We start from the raw sequence: 21,545 nt of genomic DNA on the forward strand, positions 1-21,545 counted from the left end.
TTCTTAATGGGACAAGAAAATATCAGCATATTTCCCCACTCTGGCTGCCTTGCGTTGGCTGCCTGTTCATTTCAGCATTGATTTCAAAGTGTTAATGGTGACATATAAAGCCCTAAACGGTTTAGGACCTCAATACCTAGTGGAATGCCTCCTCCCACCTAGATCTACCCGAATCATTCCTTCTAGCCAGGAAGGGCGGCTGAGGGGCCTAACACTGAGGGTGGCCCAGAGAGAAAGAACAAGAAACTGGGCCTTCTTGGCAGTGGCCCCTCGCCTTTGGAACAGTCTGCCCCCAGAGATCTGTCTGGCTCCCTTGCTGGTGTTTTTAAGAGCAAACTTAAGACCTGGCTCTTTAGGCTTTCCCTCCTGTCATCACTTGAATATTTTCCCCCCATCTTTAACTATATTGCTGTTGTTGTTTTCTATTTTATTATATTGTTTTTAATTTATTTTTTATTGTTAGCCGCCCAGAGTAGATTTTGGTCTAGATGAGCGGGGTATAAATGAATGAATAAATAAATAAATAAATAAATGTTGGACATATGTAGTTGGTCTGTGTGGTTCTTAGCATTGTAGATCTTGTTAGAAAGTGGTGCAGTTTCTCAAACTTCCATTCTCTTCCTTGGCTGAATTACCATTGCTCAAGGTAACATCTTGCTTAGCTGCACTGTAATTGAGAGGAAACGTGTGAGTGGTTTTGTAATTATTCAGTCCTGGAAAAGTTAAAGAGTAGCCTTCTGGGAAGGGGGAGTTAGAATGATACATTTTAAAACTTATTTTCTAGAATGTCAGAATTGATAGAGAAGGAGACAGAAGAGTACCGGAAACGAGATCCAGATCCGTTTGATGATAGGCACCCAGGTAAGATATGATGGGCTCATGTGCAAATTTATGTAAATTCATTCTCATTCGTATGGAGAGCAAGGAAGGTTAACTATAAAGTTGTAAGCTCACATTTATTTCCCAATACTTCATTCTTGGGCCTCATCCAACACTTGACACATTTCGACTGATGTTTTATAGAAATTTTGTTTACATGTTATGGATGCATGTAGGGCAAAAATTGTTGGCACATCCTTTCTCTGGAGGTCCTAGACAGTAGCTGAACTTACATCAATTTACTGGTCCAGATTGATTTATTCAGTTTTGAAGACAATGATTGTATGGCCAATTTCCATACATTACTGGAGTGACAGTGCATGCAACTAAGATATTTTGTTCACACTTTTGGCCCTGATTCTTGCAAAGCTTCTGATACCTCTTTTACTGCTCAAACTGGAAGCCACCTAGAAGATTATTGAGTCAGTGGTAACTAGGTATAAAATGTAATTAAGCTTACATGTATTATGAAAGGCTTGGAATTTGTGATGCTTGTGAGATCTTTTCTGCCACTCAAACCAGAAACAAATTAAGATCATTTGTTTTAAAACATGAGGAATTCTTTATGCTGGAAATGACATGATAACACCATACGTTGTGGTCTAGCTGGGTCTTGCTTTTGGATCAGTATGTTATTGCATAGATTACGTTAATGCAGCAATCTTCTCTTCCTTTTTCTGAATATGTTAAGTTTGTGTTATACGCTGTTTGCTTTGATTAGGAGGCTGCGATTAGTCACCAAAAATATTAATTTTAAAAATCTGAAAATCCCAATATTTCCCTTCAGTTGATTTGCAGATGGAAAGTTTTTCCAATACAATAATTAAACGATTAATTAAATTAAAAATCACTAAATTTACATCCCATGAGGTAGTGAGAAAATGAACAACAGTAATAAAATATGAAAAAGTAATGTCTTAATTAAAAAATACATAAAATAGGTGAACTAATACTCAGTTAAAAATACAACAGTAAAATAAACAGAATCTAAACAATTTGTAAATAACTTTTAATAACCCAGTTTGCATTTTGGAGGCTTACCTCAAGAACAAGAGTAGTGGCCATATATAGTCTTCAGTGAGCATTTTTCATGACCTAGGCTTCTTCTGGGTCCTCAGATTCCCCTTCTTTTTTTGCAACTCTCTCCTGAAGCCTGTTTAAGGGGAAATGGACCATCTTTTTATTCTGAGTGAACAAGCTATGAGTTTGAAGGTATTTGTCAATGTTTCAAATCCTCTTGCTTAGTGTAATAAGTTGCAACCAAAATAAGTCAATTGAATCAGTGGAACTTAAGGAGGACTCTCCAGGTCCCCACTGATTCAGGTTGCAACTTATTATGCTAAGCAACGAGATCTCAGCCAATATTTATTTATTTATTTGTTTGTTTGTTTGTTTGTTTGTTTATTTATTTATTTATTTTTGGACTTATATACCGCCCCATAGTGCTACAAGCACTCTCTGGGCGGTTTACAATTTCATTATACAGGCTACACATTGCCCCCCCAGCAAGCTGGGTACTCATTTTACCGACCTCGGAAAGATAGAAGGCTGAGTCAACCTTGAGCCGGCTACCTGGGATTTGAACCCCAGGTCGTGAGCACAGTTTTAGCTGCAGTACAGCGTTTTAACCACTGCGCCACGAGGCTCTTTTTTTCCCCAGTTAGCCATGCATTCTTTCCTTCATGATATTTAAGTGTAAATGCCTAATTGATATTCTTATCCATCACTTTCCAGGTCGGGCGGATCCAAAATGTATGCTTGGTCACTTGCTAAGAATACTTTTCAAGAATGATGATTTCATGAATGCAGTGGGTTTGCCTTTTACATTTATCCATAGATTTGTACCTGGTAGTTAACAGTGTTTCCCATTTCTATTGCTTAGTCATATTTTTGTCTTGAATAGGAGTGCCCAGGGTCTTTGTAGATTTGTAAACAAACAGAAATTCTGTTCTGTAGATTAATTCTTGTAGACTAATTCTGTTCTGAAGGTACAACTAAGTATAACTGATATAGTAATTGGTTTAAGCTTCACTTGTGAATTGTGACAAGAACAGTTTTGGAGGATCTTTTTGTTAAGCTGAATGGTTAACAGTCTGATTTCTGGCACCATGTGTATGGCATAACTTTTGGTAACAACTTTTCTGCTGAAAGTTATAAAGTCAAAGTGGACATTACCTATTTGCTAAGTCACACAACTCTAAGCAACAAATAATGTCTGTGTTGATTTCCTAACTGGCAAAATTTTACTACCGTAAGATATGCCATACATGTTACATCACTAGGATTTTGGCCTGTGTGTACATCTGACACGCCATCTTGAAAAATACTCTTCTATCTTTTCCAGAAACATGCAGTTTGAATTTGATTATGGAAATTAATGTATAATTCATTAATTATATAGCTTGAGAAGATTTGTAGATAACGGCAAATCAATTTAAGCGGGAAAGGCCACAGGCACTTTTCAGCAGTTCCCTGTTTCCCTCATAGTCCTGTGTCATCTGAAAATCTGTTCTGGAGGATTGGGGCACTCTTCAGAACAGATGCTGGGGGCTGCAAAAATTGGGTTTCATTGCCAACAGCAAGAGCTTCTGCTGAATGGGAGGTTTCTGTTTGTTTGTGACTCAAAGGGTGTCTGAGGATCCAAGTTGTAATAAACCATTCATTTAGAATAAGAAAAACAATCTGAAATATATATTACAATCTAAGATTGTATAGTCAGACTTCTTGGTTCCTCCTCTCCTGTACAGACCAATATTTCTTTAAAAAAGAAAGAGATGACAAGTTTGTTCTACTCTTCACCTCTTCTTAGCTGGTAAATGCTTATGTGATGACAAGCAGAGAACCACCCTTGAATACTGCTGCCTGCCGACTTCTTTTGGACATCATGCCTGGGCTGGAAACTGCTGTTGTCTTTCAGGAGAAGGTATTTGACACATTAAAATATGTAGAGTGCCATTTCACAGCCCCTACTTTCTACTTTCTGTTTTCAGTTACATTGTTTAACTGCAGAATTTTGGATTGTTTGCATCTGGAGCAGTTTTTCTTGTATTTTTGGTGTTTCCATTATGTTATCACTCTGGTCTTTCCAGTGTCTAAAAAGAGAGCTGAAAAGCCAGAAGCCTGCTTTCTAGGATATCTTGGAGTCAAAATAAATGCCTTTCAAATATCTTCACAAAAGACCCTGGCTCACAATGTAATGAGGTGTGCTATCTTGTTTGTTAATAATAATAAAAATAATCATTTTGGTTTCTAAATACATTTATTTAATGTATTTATTTAAAATATTTATATGCTACTTTTCTCCTGAAGTATTCAAGTCGGCTTACAACATTAAAAGAAACAAAGTTAAAAACCAAATAATAATTTATTACACCGGATAAAATGATCCATTTAAAAAAAATCTCCTTTGCCAACAAGTGATTTTAAAAAGCTTTTTTTAAAAAAGAAGAATAAAAGAAAAGAAAATCTGAAGGATCTTATGAAATCTCTCTCTTTCTCTCCAATACAACAGCAGTTGTAGAGAATTTTTTTAAGCTGGTATCTTGTCAGGTATTCTAACTGATTAAGAGCTATTTGTTTCATTATTGACTCCTATAGAAAACAACAGAAATACACAGCACTTTTCCAATCAGTAACCACCAGCTTTTTAATTAGAGCAGGTCTGTCTGGAACTCATGTAACTTGTTCTTGCCTCTGCAGTTCAGCCTAAGATACAAAGTAAGAGAGAGACTCTGAAAGTTAATAAAGTGTTTCATGTATTTATTGCTTTCTGTTGTAACCATTACCCATCTTGCAGAGCTCCAAGGGAAGGTAATTTCCAGAATATTTTTACTTCACATAGTTGTACCTTCTGCAAAGATTGGTTGGGAAAAATATATTTTCACAGTTTTATGCATCTTTTACTATGAAGAAGAAACAAGGCAAATTTATTCATTAACCTCAGTGAGGTTTTTAGCTGCCTTCTAGGAAGATTAATACAGTGGTGCCCCGCATAGCGAGGTTAATCCGTTCCGGATTAACCCTCGCTATGTGAAAACATCGCTGTACGGAACGGGGAAAGCCATTGGAACGCATTAAACTTAGTTTAATGCATTCCAATAGGCGCCAAAACTCACCGTTCAGCGAAGTTTTCCGGTAGCCGGCAGCCATTTTCGCGCCCTTGGTAAGCGAAGGGAGGGCGCGAAGACGCTGCGGGCGGCCATTTCGGGGCTTCCGGCGGCCATTTTGGAGCCGCGGAACAGCTGATCGCCGGGCGTCGCAAATCGAAGATCGGTAAGTGAAACGCTTACCGATCTTCACTATGCGAGTTTTGCCCATAGGGGCCATCGGTATGCGATCGCATTTGCGATCGCAAAACCCTAATCGCTATGCGATTTCATTGTTATATGGTGCGCTCGTTAAGTGAGGCACCACTGTAATATTTTTTGCTTGTGGTGAAAACAGAAATGGCAATGTGTCTCCAAAATTATTTGAAGCTCCACTTGTATAAAAGTAATAGCATGCTGTCAAGTCAATTATGACTTTTGGTGACCCTTTTCAAGGTTTTCTAGGTAGAGAATCCTTAGAAGTTGTTTATCATTTCCTTCTGGATATGTCCTGGGATTGTGCAGCTTGCTCAAGGCCACACTGGCTGGCCCTTCTCCTGGGAGACTCAGCAAGGAATTGAACTCCCAACCTCTGGTTCTGCAGTCAGATACCTAAACCACTAGCCCATCCTTCAAATAGCCTGTTTCCCTGAAAATAAGCCCTAACCTGAAAACAAGCCCTAGTATGATTTTTCAGGATGCGCGTAATATAAGCCCTACCCCAAAAATAAGCCCCAGTTAAGTGAAACCCCACCCTCCACCACTGTGCAACAACCAGAAGGAGATGACATGACTGTATTTGAATAAATGTTGATTGTTGTACATGAAATTAAAATAAAATACCCACTGAAAATAAGCTCTAATGCATTTTTTGTAACAAAAGTTAATATAAGACCCTGTCTTATTTTTGGGGAAACACGGCACAATATGTACCTCTTGAAGACATTTTTGCGTGGCACTCTTACATTTTAGGCCCATGATCCAAAGAGGTGATATGTGTTTAGACAAGCGATCTTATGTGCAGACAGAGCTTTCTTTGATTACTTTCCTGAAGCGGTTTTTCTTTGATGAAAGGGTATGTTTTACAGTTTAAGCAGTAACTTCTACGTAACCAGTAGGGATTCTCATATCTGGAAAGCTATGACTCAGGGTGTCTTTTTCACTGTATATTCTTATTGCTACTTCCAAGTGTAGCTATGCTAGCAATTCTGCTTGCTTCTTAGTGGTTCTGATGATGAACCTGAGATGAGAGATTTGTTCAAACAAACAAAAGATAAATTATACTAGTTATATGCTGATATAAATACAGTGTCATCTTTATGGAGTCAATAGAGGTGCTTTAGGATTAATACCGAAAGTTAATCACATTAAATAGTGCTAATTGTTCTGCATGGAAAATGATGACATGCATCCTGGAAGGTAAGATTCCTGAATTCTTGGTAAATTTCATATTTAGTAGTATTGCAGTAGGTTGAACTGTGACATACAGATTATGAAGATTGGAATTTAAAGTCCCTGGTGTAATACCTGTTCTTCCTCCTGTTCCCCCCCTCCCCCCATCTAGGAGGGCATAGTTGAAAATCTCTTCAAGTGGGCACGAGAAGCTGATCAGCCATTGAGAACCTATGCAACTGGATTGCTAGGAGGTGCCATGGAAAACCAGGACATTGCTGCGAACTACAGAGATGAGAATTCGCAGCTGGTAATTCTAATGGCAAATATCCCATTGCAAAATAAGGAACGGGAAAATTAGCTGGAATAGAAAACTTTTATGACTTTTACAGGGCTCTTGCTGCACACGTGATTTCAGAAGTATCAGGGAAAGTGGTAACATTGCAGGAAAACTATACATTCCTAATGCCAGTGCTTGGAAATGTATAACTAAGCTTTCCTGCATTGGTGAGGGTGGACTAGATGACTCTTACGGTTGTTTACAACCCTACAATTCTGATTGCCACTCGCAGGAATCCCTTAGGAATTCTGAGTATTTTTTGTCCCGAAAGTAGCGTTTCTGAGATTGGACTAGTCTGTAGTGAAATTTTCCTATGAGTTTTTGGAAATTAGGAAGCAGCTTCATAGCACTATATTTTTTGCTTCCAGCTGGGTGTCACAGGCTACCTGTTTGGTAGCTTTGAATAGGGTTGGTACAGTGTGTTTGTCTCAACATTCACATTTGAATTCCGGATTAAATGGGATGATTTATTTTCTTGAGAGAAGTTAAGCACTTGATCACCGAATGAGGCCTAAGGTGGCTATTACTATAAATGTTCTCTTTTTTAAAAAAATCACTAGGTATCAGAACAACTGAAGAATTGGAACAAAGGAAGATGTCAGTAAATTAAGTAAAACAAAGGAAGACAGTAGCTGGTTAAATGGAGATATAGCACCATTAAAATGAATAAGCTTAGTAGGCCAAAGATGTGTGTGTATAAACACTTCAAGGCCTTATGTCAGAAGGTTATTAGAAAACAGGCAATCTCTATATAGGCCCTCTCCTAATCCTGTTTCCCCTGCTTCCTCAGCAGCTAATGGAATAATAATAGTAGACAGTTGTTGATTAATTGAGCTGGATGTCTCCTTCCATGGTCTCATATGGGTCAATGGCATCCTTCAGTCTTGAGAGACTAAGGTAATGTGCTCTGAATAAAGGTCTTGGGACAGCATCTAGTGTGGCTGAGAAGGCCAATTCGAGAGTGACAATCTCTTCCACACTGAAGACAAATACAATCTCTTCCCTGTCCATCTCCCTGATTTTGCTGGTTTTGGGACTGCCTCTTTGTCTCAGCCTGCTAGACAAGGGTCTCTTCAAAATGGGAGAGACCATGATGCACCGCCTGCCTCCAGGCTGAACGCTCAGATGTCAGGATTTCCCAGCTGTTGAGATCCATTTCCAAGGCCTTCAGATCCCGCTTGCAGATATTCTTGTATCGCAGCTGTGGTCTCCCTCCGGGGTGCTTTCCCTGCACTAGCTCTCCATACAGGAGATCTTTTGGAATCTGACCATCAGCCATTCTCATGACGTGCCCAAGCCAACGTAGACGTCGCTGTTTCAGTAATGTATACATGCTAAGAATTCCAGCTCATTCTAGGACTACAGTGGTAGAGTGGGGTCTTGACTTACGAACGGTTCGACATATGAATGTTTTGACTTACGAACCGCTCTCATAGGAATATATGGACTTGACGTGCGAACTTAGATTTGAGTTACGAACTCTTTTCTTTCTTTTTTTAAAAAGCTAAGTCATCTTAGGTTAAAAGGAAAAAAGAAAAAATATCCCCCTCTAGTGGCAGAAGGCAGAATAGCAGCTTCCCATTAGTTTCTATGGACGAAAAGAGCAGATACGGATTAAATGGTTTTCAATGCATTCCTATGGGAAATGCAGATTTGACATAAGAACTTTTCGACCTAAGAACCACCTTCCAATACGGATTAAGTTCTTAAGTCAAGACCCCACTGTACCTTGCAAGATGGTTACCCCTCAAAACGACAAATCCGCATGACACTGACATTTTGCGGCAGCTAATTTGCTTTGCAAAACAGTGATTCCTATGGGGGAATTTCGCTGGACGCCGATTTGGTTCATGCTTTGCGGACCATTTTTTCGCAAAACGACGATTTGAAAACAGCTGATCAGCGGCTTGATCCTTGCAAAACGGTTGTTTTCGGGCCCATTTTTTGCAAGACACTGATTAAAAACAGCTAATCGGTGGTTCGCAAAGCGGCTTTCCTATGGCTGATCTTTGCTAGACGATGACAATTCTTCCCCTTTGGAACGCATTGAACAGGTTTCAGTGCATTCCAGTGGGGAAATGCTTTTTGCTAGACGATGATTTCGCTAAACAGCTGTTTCAGTGGAACAGATTATCATCATCTAGCGAGGCTCTATTTGGAACTTTATCCTGCCAGGTGATACCAAAACTGCGTCAGAGACAATGCATATGGAATGTGTTCAGCTTTCTCTCCTGCTGTGCACAAAGGGTCCAAGACTCACTGCAGTACAGGAGTGTGCTCAGGACACAGGCTCTATACACCATATAGACTCATAGGGTTAGCTTGACTTGAGTGCCTTTATGTGAAAATGATGTCTCTTCTTTGAACAGGTGGCATTTGTACTTCAGCGCTTGCGAGAGCTGCAAGTTCATGAACTGAACACAAAACATGAAAACAAGCGGCCCAGTCCTCGAAAGCTGCCATTGGATCCGCTGCTGCCTCTAGATGAAGAGGCTGTGGACATGGATTATGGGGAGATGGCCGTGGATGGTGAACAGGAGGAAGTTCCGGGGGACATGGAAATCTCCTTTAATCTTGACTCAAACCACAAAACTAGTAGTCGGGTGAACTCTGCCACAAAAAAATCAGGGAAGCCACATGAAAGAGAGAATTTCCGGAAAGCGAAACAAAAACTTGGCTTTTCGTCAGAGCCAGATAAGATGTTTGTTGAACTTTCTAATAGCAGCTGGTCTGAAATGTCTCCGTGGGTGATTGGCACGAACTATAGCTTATATCCTTTGACTCCTGCTATAGAGCAGAGGCTGATCTTGCAATACTTGACTCCCCTAGGAGAATATCAAGAGGTAGGTATAATAAAGGGGAAGGGTGTCTGGGTTCCTTTAATGAAGAAGCTAAATTGTCTTTGGGTTGAATGTCATAATCAAGATGTCTCCTCAGTTGCATACAAAGAGCATGTAAGTGAGAAGATCTTTAGTGAAATTCTGCTTCCTTAATTTATTGTCTTTTGTGTTTTTTTATATTGAAACTAAAGTTCCTCTGTAATAAATGAAGCATATTAGTTATGATTCACTGTTGAAAAGTATTGAAGAGATTTAACAAGGAACTACTGTTTCCCTTTCTTAGTCAGCTGCTTAAAAAGCATCAAGTAAGAAACAATTAGCTGAGCAGTAAGAAATTCAAGGTAGCACTTATCCAGCAAAGATTCCTATTGTTCTCAGTATTTAATTCCATTTAAAGTTAATTGTAAGGAAAAAATTGACCCAGAAGATATAAGCTCACAAAGCTTTCTGAACAAATCCCTTTCTTCTTTTATTAGTTGTTGCCTATATTCATGCAGCTTGGATCAAGAGAGCTGATGATGTTTTATATTGATTTGAAACGGACCAATGATGTGTTACTCACGTTTGAAGCTCTAAAAGTAAGTGGCAGAACAGTGGTCAACTCTTAGCGCTATGCCGGTTATATGTCTTGTGTCAATAACTGAAGTATGATCTTATATGTGTTTTAGACTAAGTGGTGCAAAAGTAGCAATTGGTCTTTCTTCTGTGATAAATTTACAGTCCTTTTTTTTCCTCACAAGTAAGAAGGTATTGTTTACACAAAATGCTTTTTTCTCCTGATTGCTTTGTCCCTGACTTTCAACACAGTGGTGCCTCGCATAGCGACGTTAATTGGTGCAGCAAAAATCGCTGCTAAGCAATTTCGTCGCTATGCGATTTAAAAAAGCCCATAGGAATGCATTGAAACCCCTTCAGTGCGTTCCTATGGGCTTAAAACTGACCTTTAAGTGAAGATCCTCCATACGGTGGCCATTTTCGCTGCCCGGTAAGTGAGGAATCCGTCCCTAAACACAGTGGGCGGCCATTTTTTTAACCTGGCAGCCATTTTGGAACCGCCGATCAGCTGTTTTAAAATCGTCGCTTTGCGATGATTGGTAAGCGAAACAGGGAACCGATCATCGCAAAGCGAAAAAATCCCATTCAGACCATTGCAAAGTGATCTTAAAAGCGATCGCAAAATCTTCATCGCTATGCGATTTCGTCGTTAAACAGGGTTGCCCATTAAGCGAGGCACCACTGTACTGTGTTACAGTATTCTAGGTCTGTAGATAGCTAATTGATGGCATAGTCTTCAAGAGTAGGGGAGGTAGAGCTTGATATTGATTCTAATTTTGGGTTTGCCATGATTGATTGCTTGAATGTATTTCTTCACATTTCTATCTTTCATATCCTAAACTTTCAGGTTTTGTCATTAGGGGATGTCATTTTGAAAGGCAGATCATTTTATGATGTTAATAATCCACTGATCTTTAATGAGATCCAGTTCAGACAGTTGTAGACTAGGAAAGATTTAAAACCTGTGTAGTGTGGTCCCAGGAAAGGCACTGTTCACTTACCTTTAGTTGCTCAGTCCGTTCTATGTTGCTACATTCGGAGAGCTTCATTAGGCTGCCCTGTCCCCACATTTGTCTTGTTTTCCATTGAAATTAATGGGGCTTAAAATTGCTTTCTCCGAAGCTTCTTCCTATGCTGGGTCCCTGAGATGAGATTGCAGAAGTTTCTGTTTTTGTAGTTACAGAGCTGTGCAAGAGGGAAGTTACTTCCCTTTTTCAGAAGCTTTGTGTGTCTTATCTTGGAAATTTATTAAAATGGCAGGCAAATTCTCTGTTGTTTAAATCCAGGAGTGCCTTGATTTACAAACTTAATCCATCCCAGAAGATGTTCGTAAGTCAAAACATTCATAAATCATATCAGCATTTTCCATAGGAATGCACTGAAACCCGACTAATCCATTCTGGCTGTTTTTTGTTCTTATGTCGAGGAACGGTTTGTAAGTTGAAACATTAGTTCCCATAGGAACTAATACAAAACTGGTTAATCTGTCCTCTACCACTAGGGGGAGAATTTTTCTTCTTTTAACCTAAGATGAACTTAGTTTAAAAAAAGGGCAGGGAGGGGGGAAGGGAGGGAACAATGGGGAAAAGAGGAAAGAAAAAAAGAAGGTCATCACTGGGGCACTCAGACCCCTCAGACAAAGGTTTGTGCTTTTGAGCACAAAAAGAGAGAAGACAGAGAGAGAGAGAGAGAGAGAGAGAGAGAGAGAGAGAGAGAGAGAGAGGACTATGGGGGAGGGGAGAGAGTTTGGAGTCTAAAACACATTTTAAACCCACACATGCTAAACCCACACATTTTACAACACATTTTAAACCAAGTAACTTTTAAGCAAAACACATTTTAAAACAAACCAAGCAACTTTTTTAAAACACATTTTAAATCAAAGAGAGGTCACTTAGCTTTAGAGCCCAACAGCCAGACAGACCTTTGCAAAAAGTTTTCTGGTTTTAAAACCAACAGCCAGCACGGAAACATAACCCCACCCATCCACCTAGCCACCTAGCCCCAACCCCAAGCTGCAAAACCCCTGTACAGTAAATACAGTGTACTCACCTGGAACAAGCAGTCTCTCTGTTTTAAAAAAGAAAGTAAAAAATTAAAAAAAAAATAAAAAAGCAAAGAAAAATGAAGACAGTGCAGTACCAGGCAGTAGGCAGTCTGAAGTCTCTCTCTGTATCCACATTCTCTAACTGCTGGGGCGAGCAAGGTAGCAAACAAGCAGCCTTTTCACTGGCCGTTAACTGAAAGTTCAATTTTCTTGCCTTCCCTGTGGGTTTTTTCGTTCATAAGTCGAAGCTCCGTTCGCAAGTCGAAGCAAAATTTTGTGAACGGAGCTGTTCATAGCTTGGGACATTCGTAAGCCAAGGCACCACTGTAAATAGCAATGTTTGTGTACCATTTGAAGACAGAGGTAGAGAAAGAGAGAAATATGAAGATGGTAATATTTTTGAGTTGTTTACCTCAGAAAGTTTCATTATACATTACCATTTTTTGTTGTTGTCTTTGGGAGGGAGGTGACAATGGGTATCTTTGGGTGAAGAGAACCACCTCATCTTTCCTTTGTAATTCAGAACAGGCAGCAGAAGGATGGGGTTTCTCTGTATTGTTGTCTGCTGAAGCTAGCAATTTCCGCATTAACTTTGTGTTTCTTTCCACAGTATTTGGCATCACTGCTTCTCCACAACAAGTTTGCAACAGAGTTTGTGGCTCATGGAGGGGTGCAGAAGCTGTTAGAGATTCCTCGTCCTTCCATGGCAGCTACAGGTGTTTCCATGTGCCTATACTATTTGTCTTACAATCAGGATGCTATGGAAAGGGTAAGAACCCAGCTTGCTAGTGCAGGATGCAAAAATTTTAAAATGCTTACAGGATCTGTTTACTGTAGGTTCCTTGTTTGGTGAAAACACGTACTGTATCCATATTTCTCATATGGAGGCTGGAACTTGTTCATGATATCGTGATAACTTGATACATCTGGGGTATGGTGGCCTTTCCATGGGATATTATTTCTGATATGCTTTTGGGATAATTCTTAATCAAGAACAGTTTGCCATTAATCATTAGACTGTCAGTAGTCCATCTCAGTTCAGCAGTTGTCCTGAAATTTATTTATTTATTTATTTGATTTTTATCCTGCCCATCTGAAACTGAAATCAGAGCAACGATAAAAATATACACCTTAACTGAAAGTTCACTGTCCCCTTTATATCTGTATAGACTGTGCCATTAACATATGTGAGGCAGTTTATGTGTTCTTTTGACTGTATGTGTGAAGGTTCTGGCATTAGTTGAATGGACAGACCTTGCAATCATGGAAATCTGTACTGTATCTCTTTCCAAATTCTTGTGTAACTCAGCAGCTCAGTTTTAAAAGGCATATATAAAGTAAGATGCAGATAATATAATCCATATTATCTGACTGGTACTTTTTGATCCACATACAGCAAGACTCCCTTATCTACGGTTTCAGTATCAGCTGATTTCTTTATCCACACTCTGAAAATATTAAAAATACTAAAAAAATATATATTTCTAAAGATGAAGCTACCAGAACTGGCCACTAGAGGGCGTCAGAGACCATGTTATGTATAGAATTTGCTATAATCCACGTTTTTCAGCATCCATGGGGGGAGGGGGCTTGGAATTTGTCCTCGGTGGATACAGGGGTCCAACTGTATATCCACTAGGTTTGACGTTATCTGAAAGACATTGCAAAAATCATTGTGATGCCTCTCAGTTTTTGTGTTGGGGGAGGGCATCCCTTGTCTTTGCTGTTTGGGGGTTGCAAAACAAGCCCCAGAGTGAATCTTAGTAACATAACAATATAAATTTATTGCTTTCAAAAGTGGAGAATAGAAATGGGATATTTGTAGTTGTCTTCTAGGGGGAGAGAAATACGACTATCCCATCTCTAGTGGAGAATCATAACACATACACAGTGTGTCTTAAAAAGGGGCATCCCCTCCTGGGCTTTAACCGGATCCATAATTTGAGAATACTGAATATGAGAGAAGCATCAGTAGGTAGTTCTACATATATCCCATCAGTATAAAGGGGCATTCAATTTATACAGAATATTCCTTTCCGTCAACGGTGGTAAAAGTTGAGAGTCATTAACATACACACAGTATATGTGCAAAGTGGGTTTCACCAAATAATAAATGCACTTTTATAGTTCCAAGTGGAAAGTTTGAAAGTAGCAAATGAGGATGTGCAAGAATGCGTCTGTCAGGCTGTTGAAACACTAGGTGATCAGGAAATGTTTTATCTATTATCATGCCTCTGTTTGACCCGAGCCAGAGAATATAAACTTCCATGTCCGCTTTAATGCCTAATTAAATCAAATTAATTTAATGCCCATTTCCACATTTTCTCTCTTCTCCCTGTTTTCTCTGCTCTTAGCTTTCGTACATGTGTTGTATGTGCTCCCATTTAGTGGCTTTGTTTGTTTTCTTCACTAATTGCTTTCTGTCCCTTGATTTATTTATAAACTATGATATTTTTACGCTGACCATCCTCCAAAGAGTAATTGCAGAGACAAGTGTCCAGATAGGCTTCAAGATGTGCACACTGAGTTTGCAAGTGTTTGAATTGTTTGAATGGTCCCGTCTTACAGCAATTATTGTCACCTCTCTTTCTGTGACTGTCGTTGGGATTTCTTATTCCGTAGGTCTGCATGCACCCCCACGTGTTATCTGATGTTGTCAACTACACGTTGTGGTTGATGGAGTGCTCTCATGCCTCAGGCTGCTGCCACGCTACCATGTTCTTCTCTATTTGTTTCTCATTCCGTGCGGTCTTGGAGCTTTTCGATAGGCACGATGGTTTACGACGCCTTGTTAACTTGGTAAGTACCGCAGCTGTTTTGCTTCATAGCTCGAGATACTTTCTTGGAAGCTTTCCTTCTTTTGAAGTGGAAATAGAAGTGAAAGTGGAGTTGGGTGCCACAGGCAGCTGCCGCTTCTTTGCTGGTCGCATACTGTGTAGTACAGTATTCTAGTTTTTTTCACCACCTGTTAGATACTCGGTTTATCTCAATAGCATGGAGAGAAGGTACAGCGTACACATGTGTTTCTGATAACTTGTGCATTTGGGGACATGTTCTCCTATGTTTCAGAGACTTTCAGGGCTAAACTAGATAATAAGTTAAATATGTGGTGCGCATTTTATGATATTTTTAAAAAATGCAGAAGTAAGCATACGTGGCTCTGATCCAGTTCTGGACCCCTGTGTGTAGATTGGGGAGGCTTAAACTGTCCCAGCCAGTTTTAGACCAAAAGTTCCTCTCCTCTGCAAATGCTAAAATGATTGGCAAGTGTGTGTTTGTGTGTCCTCATTCTTGCCACTGGAGTTTTTCTTTAAAAAGAAATCCTGCAAGGAAGAAGTAGAATTTTGACTAGGAGTGGGGAATGTTTGAACCTTTCAGTACTCTCACACAATGGTCCTAATGTGTGGATGGGTAATGCAGTGCCTGTGTCAGTATAGAAAATAAACTAATCGCAAGCTGTGCTTTAGGTTTTTAACATAACATACTGTTTAGTCCTTAGTGAGCTTACTAATGCTAGGAGTAAAGTAGCCATAGTGTTTGCTAACATGCTGTTTTGAAAAAAAAAAGTTCAGAGAAAGAGCCTTGAGTGTCTGTGGTAATTGATGGTTCATGGAGGTGGATTTTTCACTGTTCATAGCTGGAAGACGGAAAGATGTCTTACTTGATTGACGTTAGCAAACAGATTTAGCTACAAAAACATAATAATGGTCCTTATCTATTCTTCTCTCTTTTCCTTATTCAAGCCATCTGGGAATATTGCCCAATAGCTTTCTAAGTGAATATTGATCTTTTGGATAATTAATGAAAAATGAGTCAGCCGTTATTGATTTGTGTGGTCTCTGGTATATTTATGAGTTTATTTCGTGTTTTTTATGGTTTACAGGATTCCTTTGCCTGAACATAGCTTTCCATGAGTCAAAAAGGAAAGGGTGTGTTTGATAGTATGAATAAAATCATAACTATTTTTTTTCGTTTTCATTTTAGATCAGCACTCTTGACATCTTAAACCTGCAGACCCAAGGTGCGCTGTTAAGTGATGATGAGATCTTTGCTAGCCGGCAGACTGGAAAACATACTTGCATGGCCATGCGAAGGTATTTTGAGGCACATCTAGCCATCAAAGTGGAACAAGTGAAACAGTCACTGCAGCGCACAGAGGGTGGAATTCTCATCCACCCACAACCTCCCTACAAGGTGACTATAGTGTGCTTTGTAGAGGTAGATGATCCTCTTGCTGCTGCCACTTTTGTTTTGCAAGCAAGCAAAATAATGAGAACAGCAACAAAAAATACAAAAATCTAAGAGAGTGCCATCAATATTCCACGAGCATTCCTTGCTGGAAGACTCGGCTGTTGTCGTTTGTCTATTCTTATAGACCGATTGGCTTCCTGTTCTCTACCATCTTTCTCCTGACATGGGCTGGATGAATGGAGCACGTCCCATCAATTCATGCTCATCTGCCTTGTCTTTCTGTTTGCTTTTGGGCTGTCTCCCTGCTGTGCAAACAATCTTCAATACTGAAAATGATAGATATTAGTCCTACGTCTCCATGTGTTGGTTTCTTGTACCTTCAGGGCTATCATCTTCACAGTGAGATAGGCAGATAAGGTCTTTGCTTAGTTTAGCAAAGAAGGTTTTATTTTCTGAGGAAGATAAAAACCTCAAGTGAACAGGGTAGGAATTTCTCTGTTGTACCACAACATTGGATTCTTCTCTCTCAGAGAGCCACCAAATGTTAGTGTCCAGAATCTTGTTGGAGGAAAACCGTATGGATGAGGGCAGTCCTGCAAGCGGCGTTCCTCTTTGCCTTGCAGTCTGTTATGTTGCTGGGAGCGTGACCGGATTGGTTGTCATTTCCTTTTATCAACTCAGTGTGAGGACCATGACAGACAGGCCTGCTAACAAGTAGGATAGCTTGCACAATTGCACAGGGCAGCAGCATTCTGGACCCTGTTTTATAGTTGCATGTAGACTTTGCTATATTGTCAAGCATTTAGATCTGAGGTTTGTGCTGACAGTGGGAATCATTTGTGGTTTTTATCATCCTGCTGTAAAATTAAGTGCTTTAAATTTGACTTTTAGCGTTTTAAAATCTAGTTTTCAGCATTTTTATAGAAACCTGAGTATGTTTGTGGGAAGACAGTTCATTTTTTTAAAAAAAAAAAGAATAGCAACATATTATGTTTCTTTCTCCTTGCAGGCTTGTTCCTACACACATGAGCAGATTGTGGAGATGATGGAGTTTCTCATAGAGTATGGGCCAGGGCAGTTGTATTGGGATCCAGCAGAGGTCTTTCTTAAATTGTCTTGTGTGCAGCTCATGCTCCAGCTTATTTCCATAGCATGCAACTGGAAGACTTATTATGCTAGGTGAGAGAATGATGCAATATGGCACAATTTTGTAACTCCCCTGTTGCTGATAATGGCTCTGGTGCCATGTAACCCATGGGCATGGAGTATTCCGTTTTTGCCTGTAATATCTGTTTGAACACTGTTTTATGGATTTTTTGCTTTCATTTGCCAGAAATGATACAGTGCGTTATGCTTTGGATGTTCTGGCCATCCTTACTGTGGTTCCAAAAATCCAGTTACAGTTAGCCGAGGCAGTGGATACGGTGGATGAGGGAGGAACGTCTATTTCCATTGTGGGTATGTATAGCCTAGCCTCTTCATTTGCTTCCTTGATGATTTTACATCATTAGGTACTGAAATCTGCAGTACGTTTTGAGCTTCCTAAAGTTTCTCAAAAGGCCAGCATAAGAACAAACGCCTCAATTTTTAATTTTTCAGTTCTAAGAAAAAGAGACATAACAAAATATTGTACATACTGAAGTAGGAAGGTTACCCTTGCACATCTCAGTGTTTCCTTTGTCTGGCAGTCTGCCAGTGCATTTGAAGAGAAATAGAATCAATGGGAGCCTTCTATTGTTTTGTGAACACCTCAAACACTGTTTCTTTCATTCTCTTTTTTCTTTCTGTAATATTTCTTTTCCATAAGAGGGATATTCCCCCAGCATGAGACCTACATTCTTCTGAATTTCATGCTTGGAAATCAGCAATGTATAATATGCTGGGTCAGTGGATCAGTACATTAGAGAAAACTGGGCTACTAAATATGAGCCCCAGAATGCGATAACGTACAGTGGTGCCTCGCAGAACAGGCGCCTCGTAGAGCGATGAATTCACTGTACGAGGCCGTTTTTGCAATCGCAAAACAGTACCTGTATAGGCGGGAAATCGCAGAGCGAAGGTCGGTAAGCTGCTCGCTTACCGACCTTCGCTTTGCGACCCGACAATCAGCTGTTCCGCGGCTTCAAAATGGCCGCCGGAACAGCCGAAAGGGGCCGGGGTGCAGCGTTTTCGCGCCCTTGGTAAGCAAGGGGAGGGCGCGAAAACGCTGCGCGCAGCCATTTCGGGGCTTCCGGCAGTGTTTTCGCTCCCTCCCCTTGCTTACCAAGGGCGTGAAAACACTGCGCCCCGGCCCGTTTCGGCTGTTCCAGCGGCCATTTGGGACCCGCCGGACAGCTGATCGCAGCCATTTTCGTGCCCTCGTTCTGTGAGGGGAGGGCGCGAAAATGGCTGCTGGCATCGCTGTACGGTAAGTAAACGGAACGCATTAAACGTTGGCTTTTTTATTTCCATACAGCGATGTTTCACACAGCGAGGGTTAATCTGGAACGGATTAACCTCGCTGTGCGAGGCACCACTGTACTTGAGTATTTTTGTGAGTTGCCTGTTTGCCATTTATTGGATAGTGGGAGCATTGTGGTTGCTGTTATCACAGGGCTTTGTTGTATATTGTTTGAGTAACATTAAAATGAGGTGGTGAGGATGTAACAAATGCTTCTCATCCTTAGTGGAAAAGAATATCTTGATATATTGAGGTATCTTCATTAAAAAAAAAAAAAGACTGTTTGAAGATTTTGTGCTCCTGCATGATGGCAAAAAGACTAGAGAATTTTTTTTTCATTAGCAGCTTCACTGGGCAGCAAAATATGCTTTTTGCAAAGCCACTCCTGTTTTTTTTTCTTGGTTTTTAAAAAACATGGATTTTTTTGCATTAGAAAATTTGTATTTTGTGTAGAAAGAAGGCAGGGTGTTTTTGGTTTTTTGTTTGTTCTGGTTTGGTTTTGCACATAATATTTTGGTGTAAAAAACCCTCCCACCTCTATAAATATTTCACAAAAAAGCCATGAGATGGGGACCCCCCCACACACACCCCTTTAAAACCTTTTTATTCTGAGAATTCTTTGAGAACGGAGTAAATGAATAGATATATCTCAGGAAAATGTGCATGTGTGAAAACTTGGGAGTTTCACTGTCTTCTGATCTGTGTCAGATTTGACATTTAAAAACAATCACTTTGCTGGCCAGTCTTATGGGTCCTTTACTGAGACGTGGTGGCGCTGCGGGCTAAACCGCAGAAGCCTGTGCTGCAGGGTCAGAAGACCAAGCAGTCGTAAGATCGAATCCACGCGACGGAGTGAGCTCCTGTCGCTTGTCCCAGCTCCCGCCAACCTAGCAGTTCGAAAGCATGCAAATACGAGTAGATAAATAGGGGGAAGGTTCCGTGTCTAAGTCGCACTGGCCATGTGACCACGGAAGATTGTCTTCGGATAAAAATGCTGGCTCTATGGCTTGGAAACGGGGATGAGCACCGCCCCCTAGAGTCGAACACGACTGCACAAAAATTGTCAAGGGGAACCTTTACCTTTACTTATGGGTCCTTTATTGTCCTGTAATGGATCAGAATGGGTGGGAGAAGGGTGGCCCACAAACCACATGTGGCCCAAAAGAAAGTGTCTATACTGCCTTGGACCTCTCTCAGCTCCTCCCAGGATAAAAGTAGACCATGCAGAGTCCCCCCCAATCAATCAGAGCAGCAATGGTGACACTCTTGCTTGTAAAATCTGTGACCCAACTTGTCCCTTACAGAACACTTCCTTTTATTTTTTTTTATTTTTATTTTTTGTTTTAGGAATCAGCATCATTCTAGGACTTGCTGAAGGTGAATTCTTTATTCATGATGCTGAGATCCAGAAATCAGCTCTTCAGATCATCATTAACTGTGTGTGTGGGCCAGATAACCGCATTTCCAGCATTGGCAAATTCATTTCCGGCACTCCTCGACGGGCCCTCCCACAGGTGCCTAGGAGCAGTGAACACACCTTGGCCAAGATGTGGAATGTGGTCCAGTCCAATAATGGCATCAAAGTTCTGCTGTCCTTGCTGTCCGTCAAGATGCCCATTACGGATGCAGACCAGATCCGAGCACTGGCCTGCAAAGCTTTGGTTGGGTTGTCCAGGAGCAGCACGGTCCGGCAGATCATCAGCAAGTTGCCCCTCTTCAGCAGTTGCCAGATCCAGCAGTTGATGAAGGAGCCCGTGCTTCAAGACAAGCGTAGTGAACACGTCAAGTTCTGCAAGTATGCGGCTGAGCTGATAGAGCGGGTCTCAGGAAAACCCTTGCTGATTGGGACCGATGTCTCCCTGGCTCGACTCCAGAAGGCAGACGTGGTGGCTCAGTCGAGGATCTCCTTTCCCGAGAAGGAGCTGCTGCTTTTGATCAGGAACCACCTCATCTCTAAAGGGCTTGGGGAAACGGCAACTGTCCTCACGAAGGAGGCAGATTTACCGATGACGGCAGCTTCTCATTCCTCTGCCTTCACGCCAGTTCCAGCTGCTGCCTCCCCCGTGACTCTGCCTCGTACTCCTCGTATAGCAAATGGCATTTCAGCCCGGTTGACTAGCCACCCTGCTGTGGGCTCCAGCGCTGCTTCTGTCCATGCCCAGCAGAGGCCCACTGCTTGCCAGGGCTCGCTTGCACTCCCAGGCCCATCTCATGCCTCCAGTTCCCCTGTGATTGGCAGGATTAGTTTCATCCGAGAGAGGCCGTCTCCTTGCAACGGCAGGAAAATCCGAGTTCTTCGGCAAAAATCAGACCATGGTGCCTACAGTCAGAGCCCTGCCATCAAAAAACAGCTAGACCGGCATCTCCCTTCACCACCCACGCTGGACAGTATAATCACAGAGTACCTTAGGGAGCAGCATGCTCGCTGCAAGAACCCTGTGGCCACTTGTCCCCCCTTTTCTCTTTTTACACCCCACCAGTGTCCTGAGCCAAAACAGAGGCGCCAAGCGCCAACTAACTTTACCTCGCGGCTTACCCGCAGGGCAGCATTTCCAAAGTATGGCGGGGTGGATGGTGGATGCTTTGATAGACACCTTATCTTCAGCAGGTAAGAAAGATCATTTCATTTCTGGAATTCCTATAGGATATTTTCATCCAAGCAGTATAAAAGTGGATCCTGTTACCAGGCTGCAGTTTGAACAAAAGCTACAGTGCTTCAGTGGCTACTCAGAATATCTCCATAGGTCCATTGCTTGTTTTTCTTTCTTTACTGACA

General features: G+C 41.1%; 1 protein-coding gene across 1 annotated transcript in view; it reads left to right on the forward strand.

Moving 5' to 3' along the window:
- Nucleotides 1-21,545, forward strand: part of DCAF1 (DDB1 and CUL4 associated factor 1) — a 57,769-nt gene that overhangs the window by 11,842 nt on the left and 24,382 nt on the right. The window contains exons 3-14 of the mRNA XM_072989796.2: nt 785-861; nt 2,614-2,687; nt 3,689-3,802; nt 6,529-6,666; nt 9,066-9,539; nt 10,013-10,114; nt 12,749-12,907; nt 14,761-14,937; nt 16,123-16,332; nt 17,339-17,508; nt 17,663-17,787; nt 20,117-21,377. Of these exons, the coding sequence (XP_072845897.2) occupies nt 785-861; nt 2,614-2,687; nt 3,689-3,802; nt 6,529-6,666; nt 9,066-9,539; nt 10,013-10,114; nt 12,749-12,907; nt 14,761-14,937; nt 16,123-16,332; nt 17,339-17,508; nt 17,663-17,787; nt 20,117-21,377 (3,081 nt within the window). The remainder of the gene's footprint in view (nt 1-784; nt 862-2,613; nt 2,688-3,688; nt 3,803-6,528; nt 6,667-9,065; nt 9,540-10,012; nt 10,115-12,748; nt 12,908-14,760; nt 14,938-16,122; nt 16,333-17,338; nt 17,509-17,662; nt 17,788-20,116; nt 21,378-21,545) is intronic.

Source organism: Pogona vitticeps, chromosome 2 (genome assembly GCF_051106095.1).
Source record: "Pogona vitticeps strain Pit_001003342236 chromosome 2, PviZW2.1, whole genome shotgun sequence".
Classification (NCBI taxonomy): Eukaryota; Metazoa; Chordata; class Lepidosauria; order Squamata; family Agamidae; genus Pogona; species Pogona vitticeps.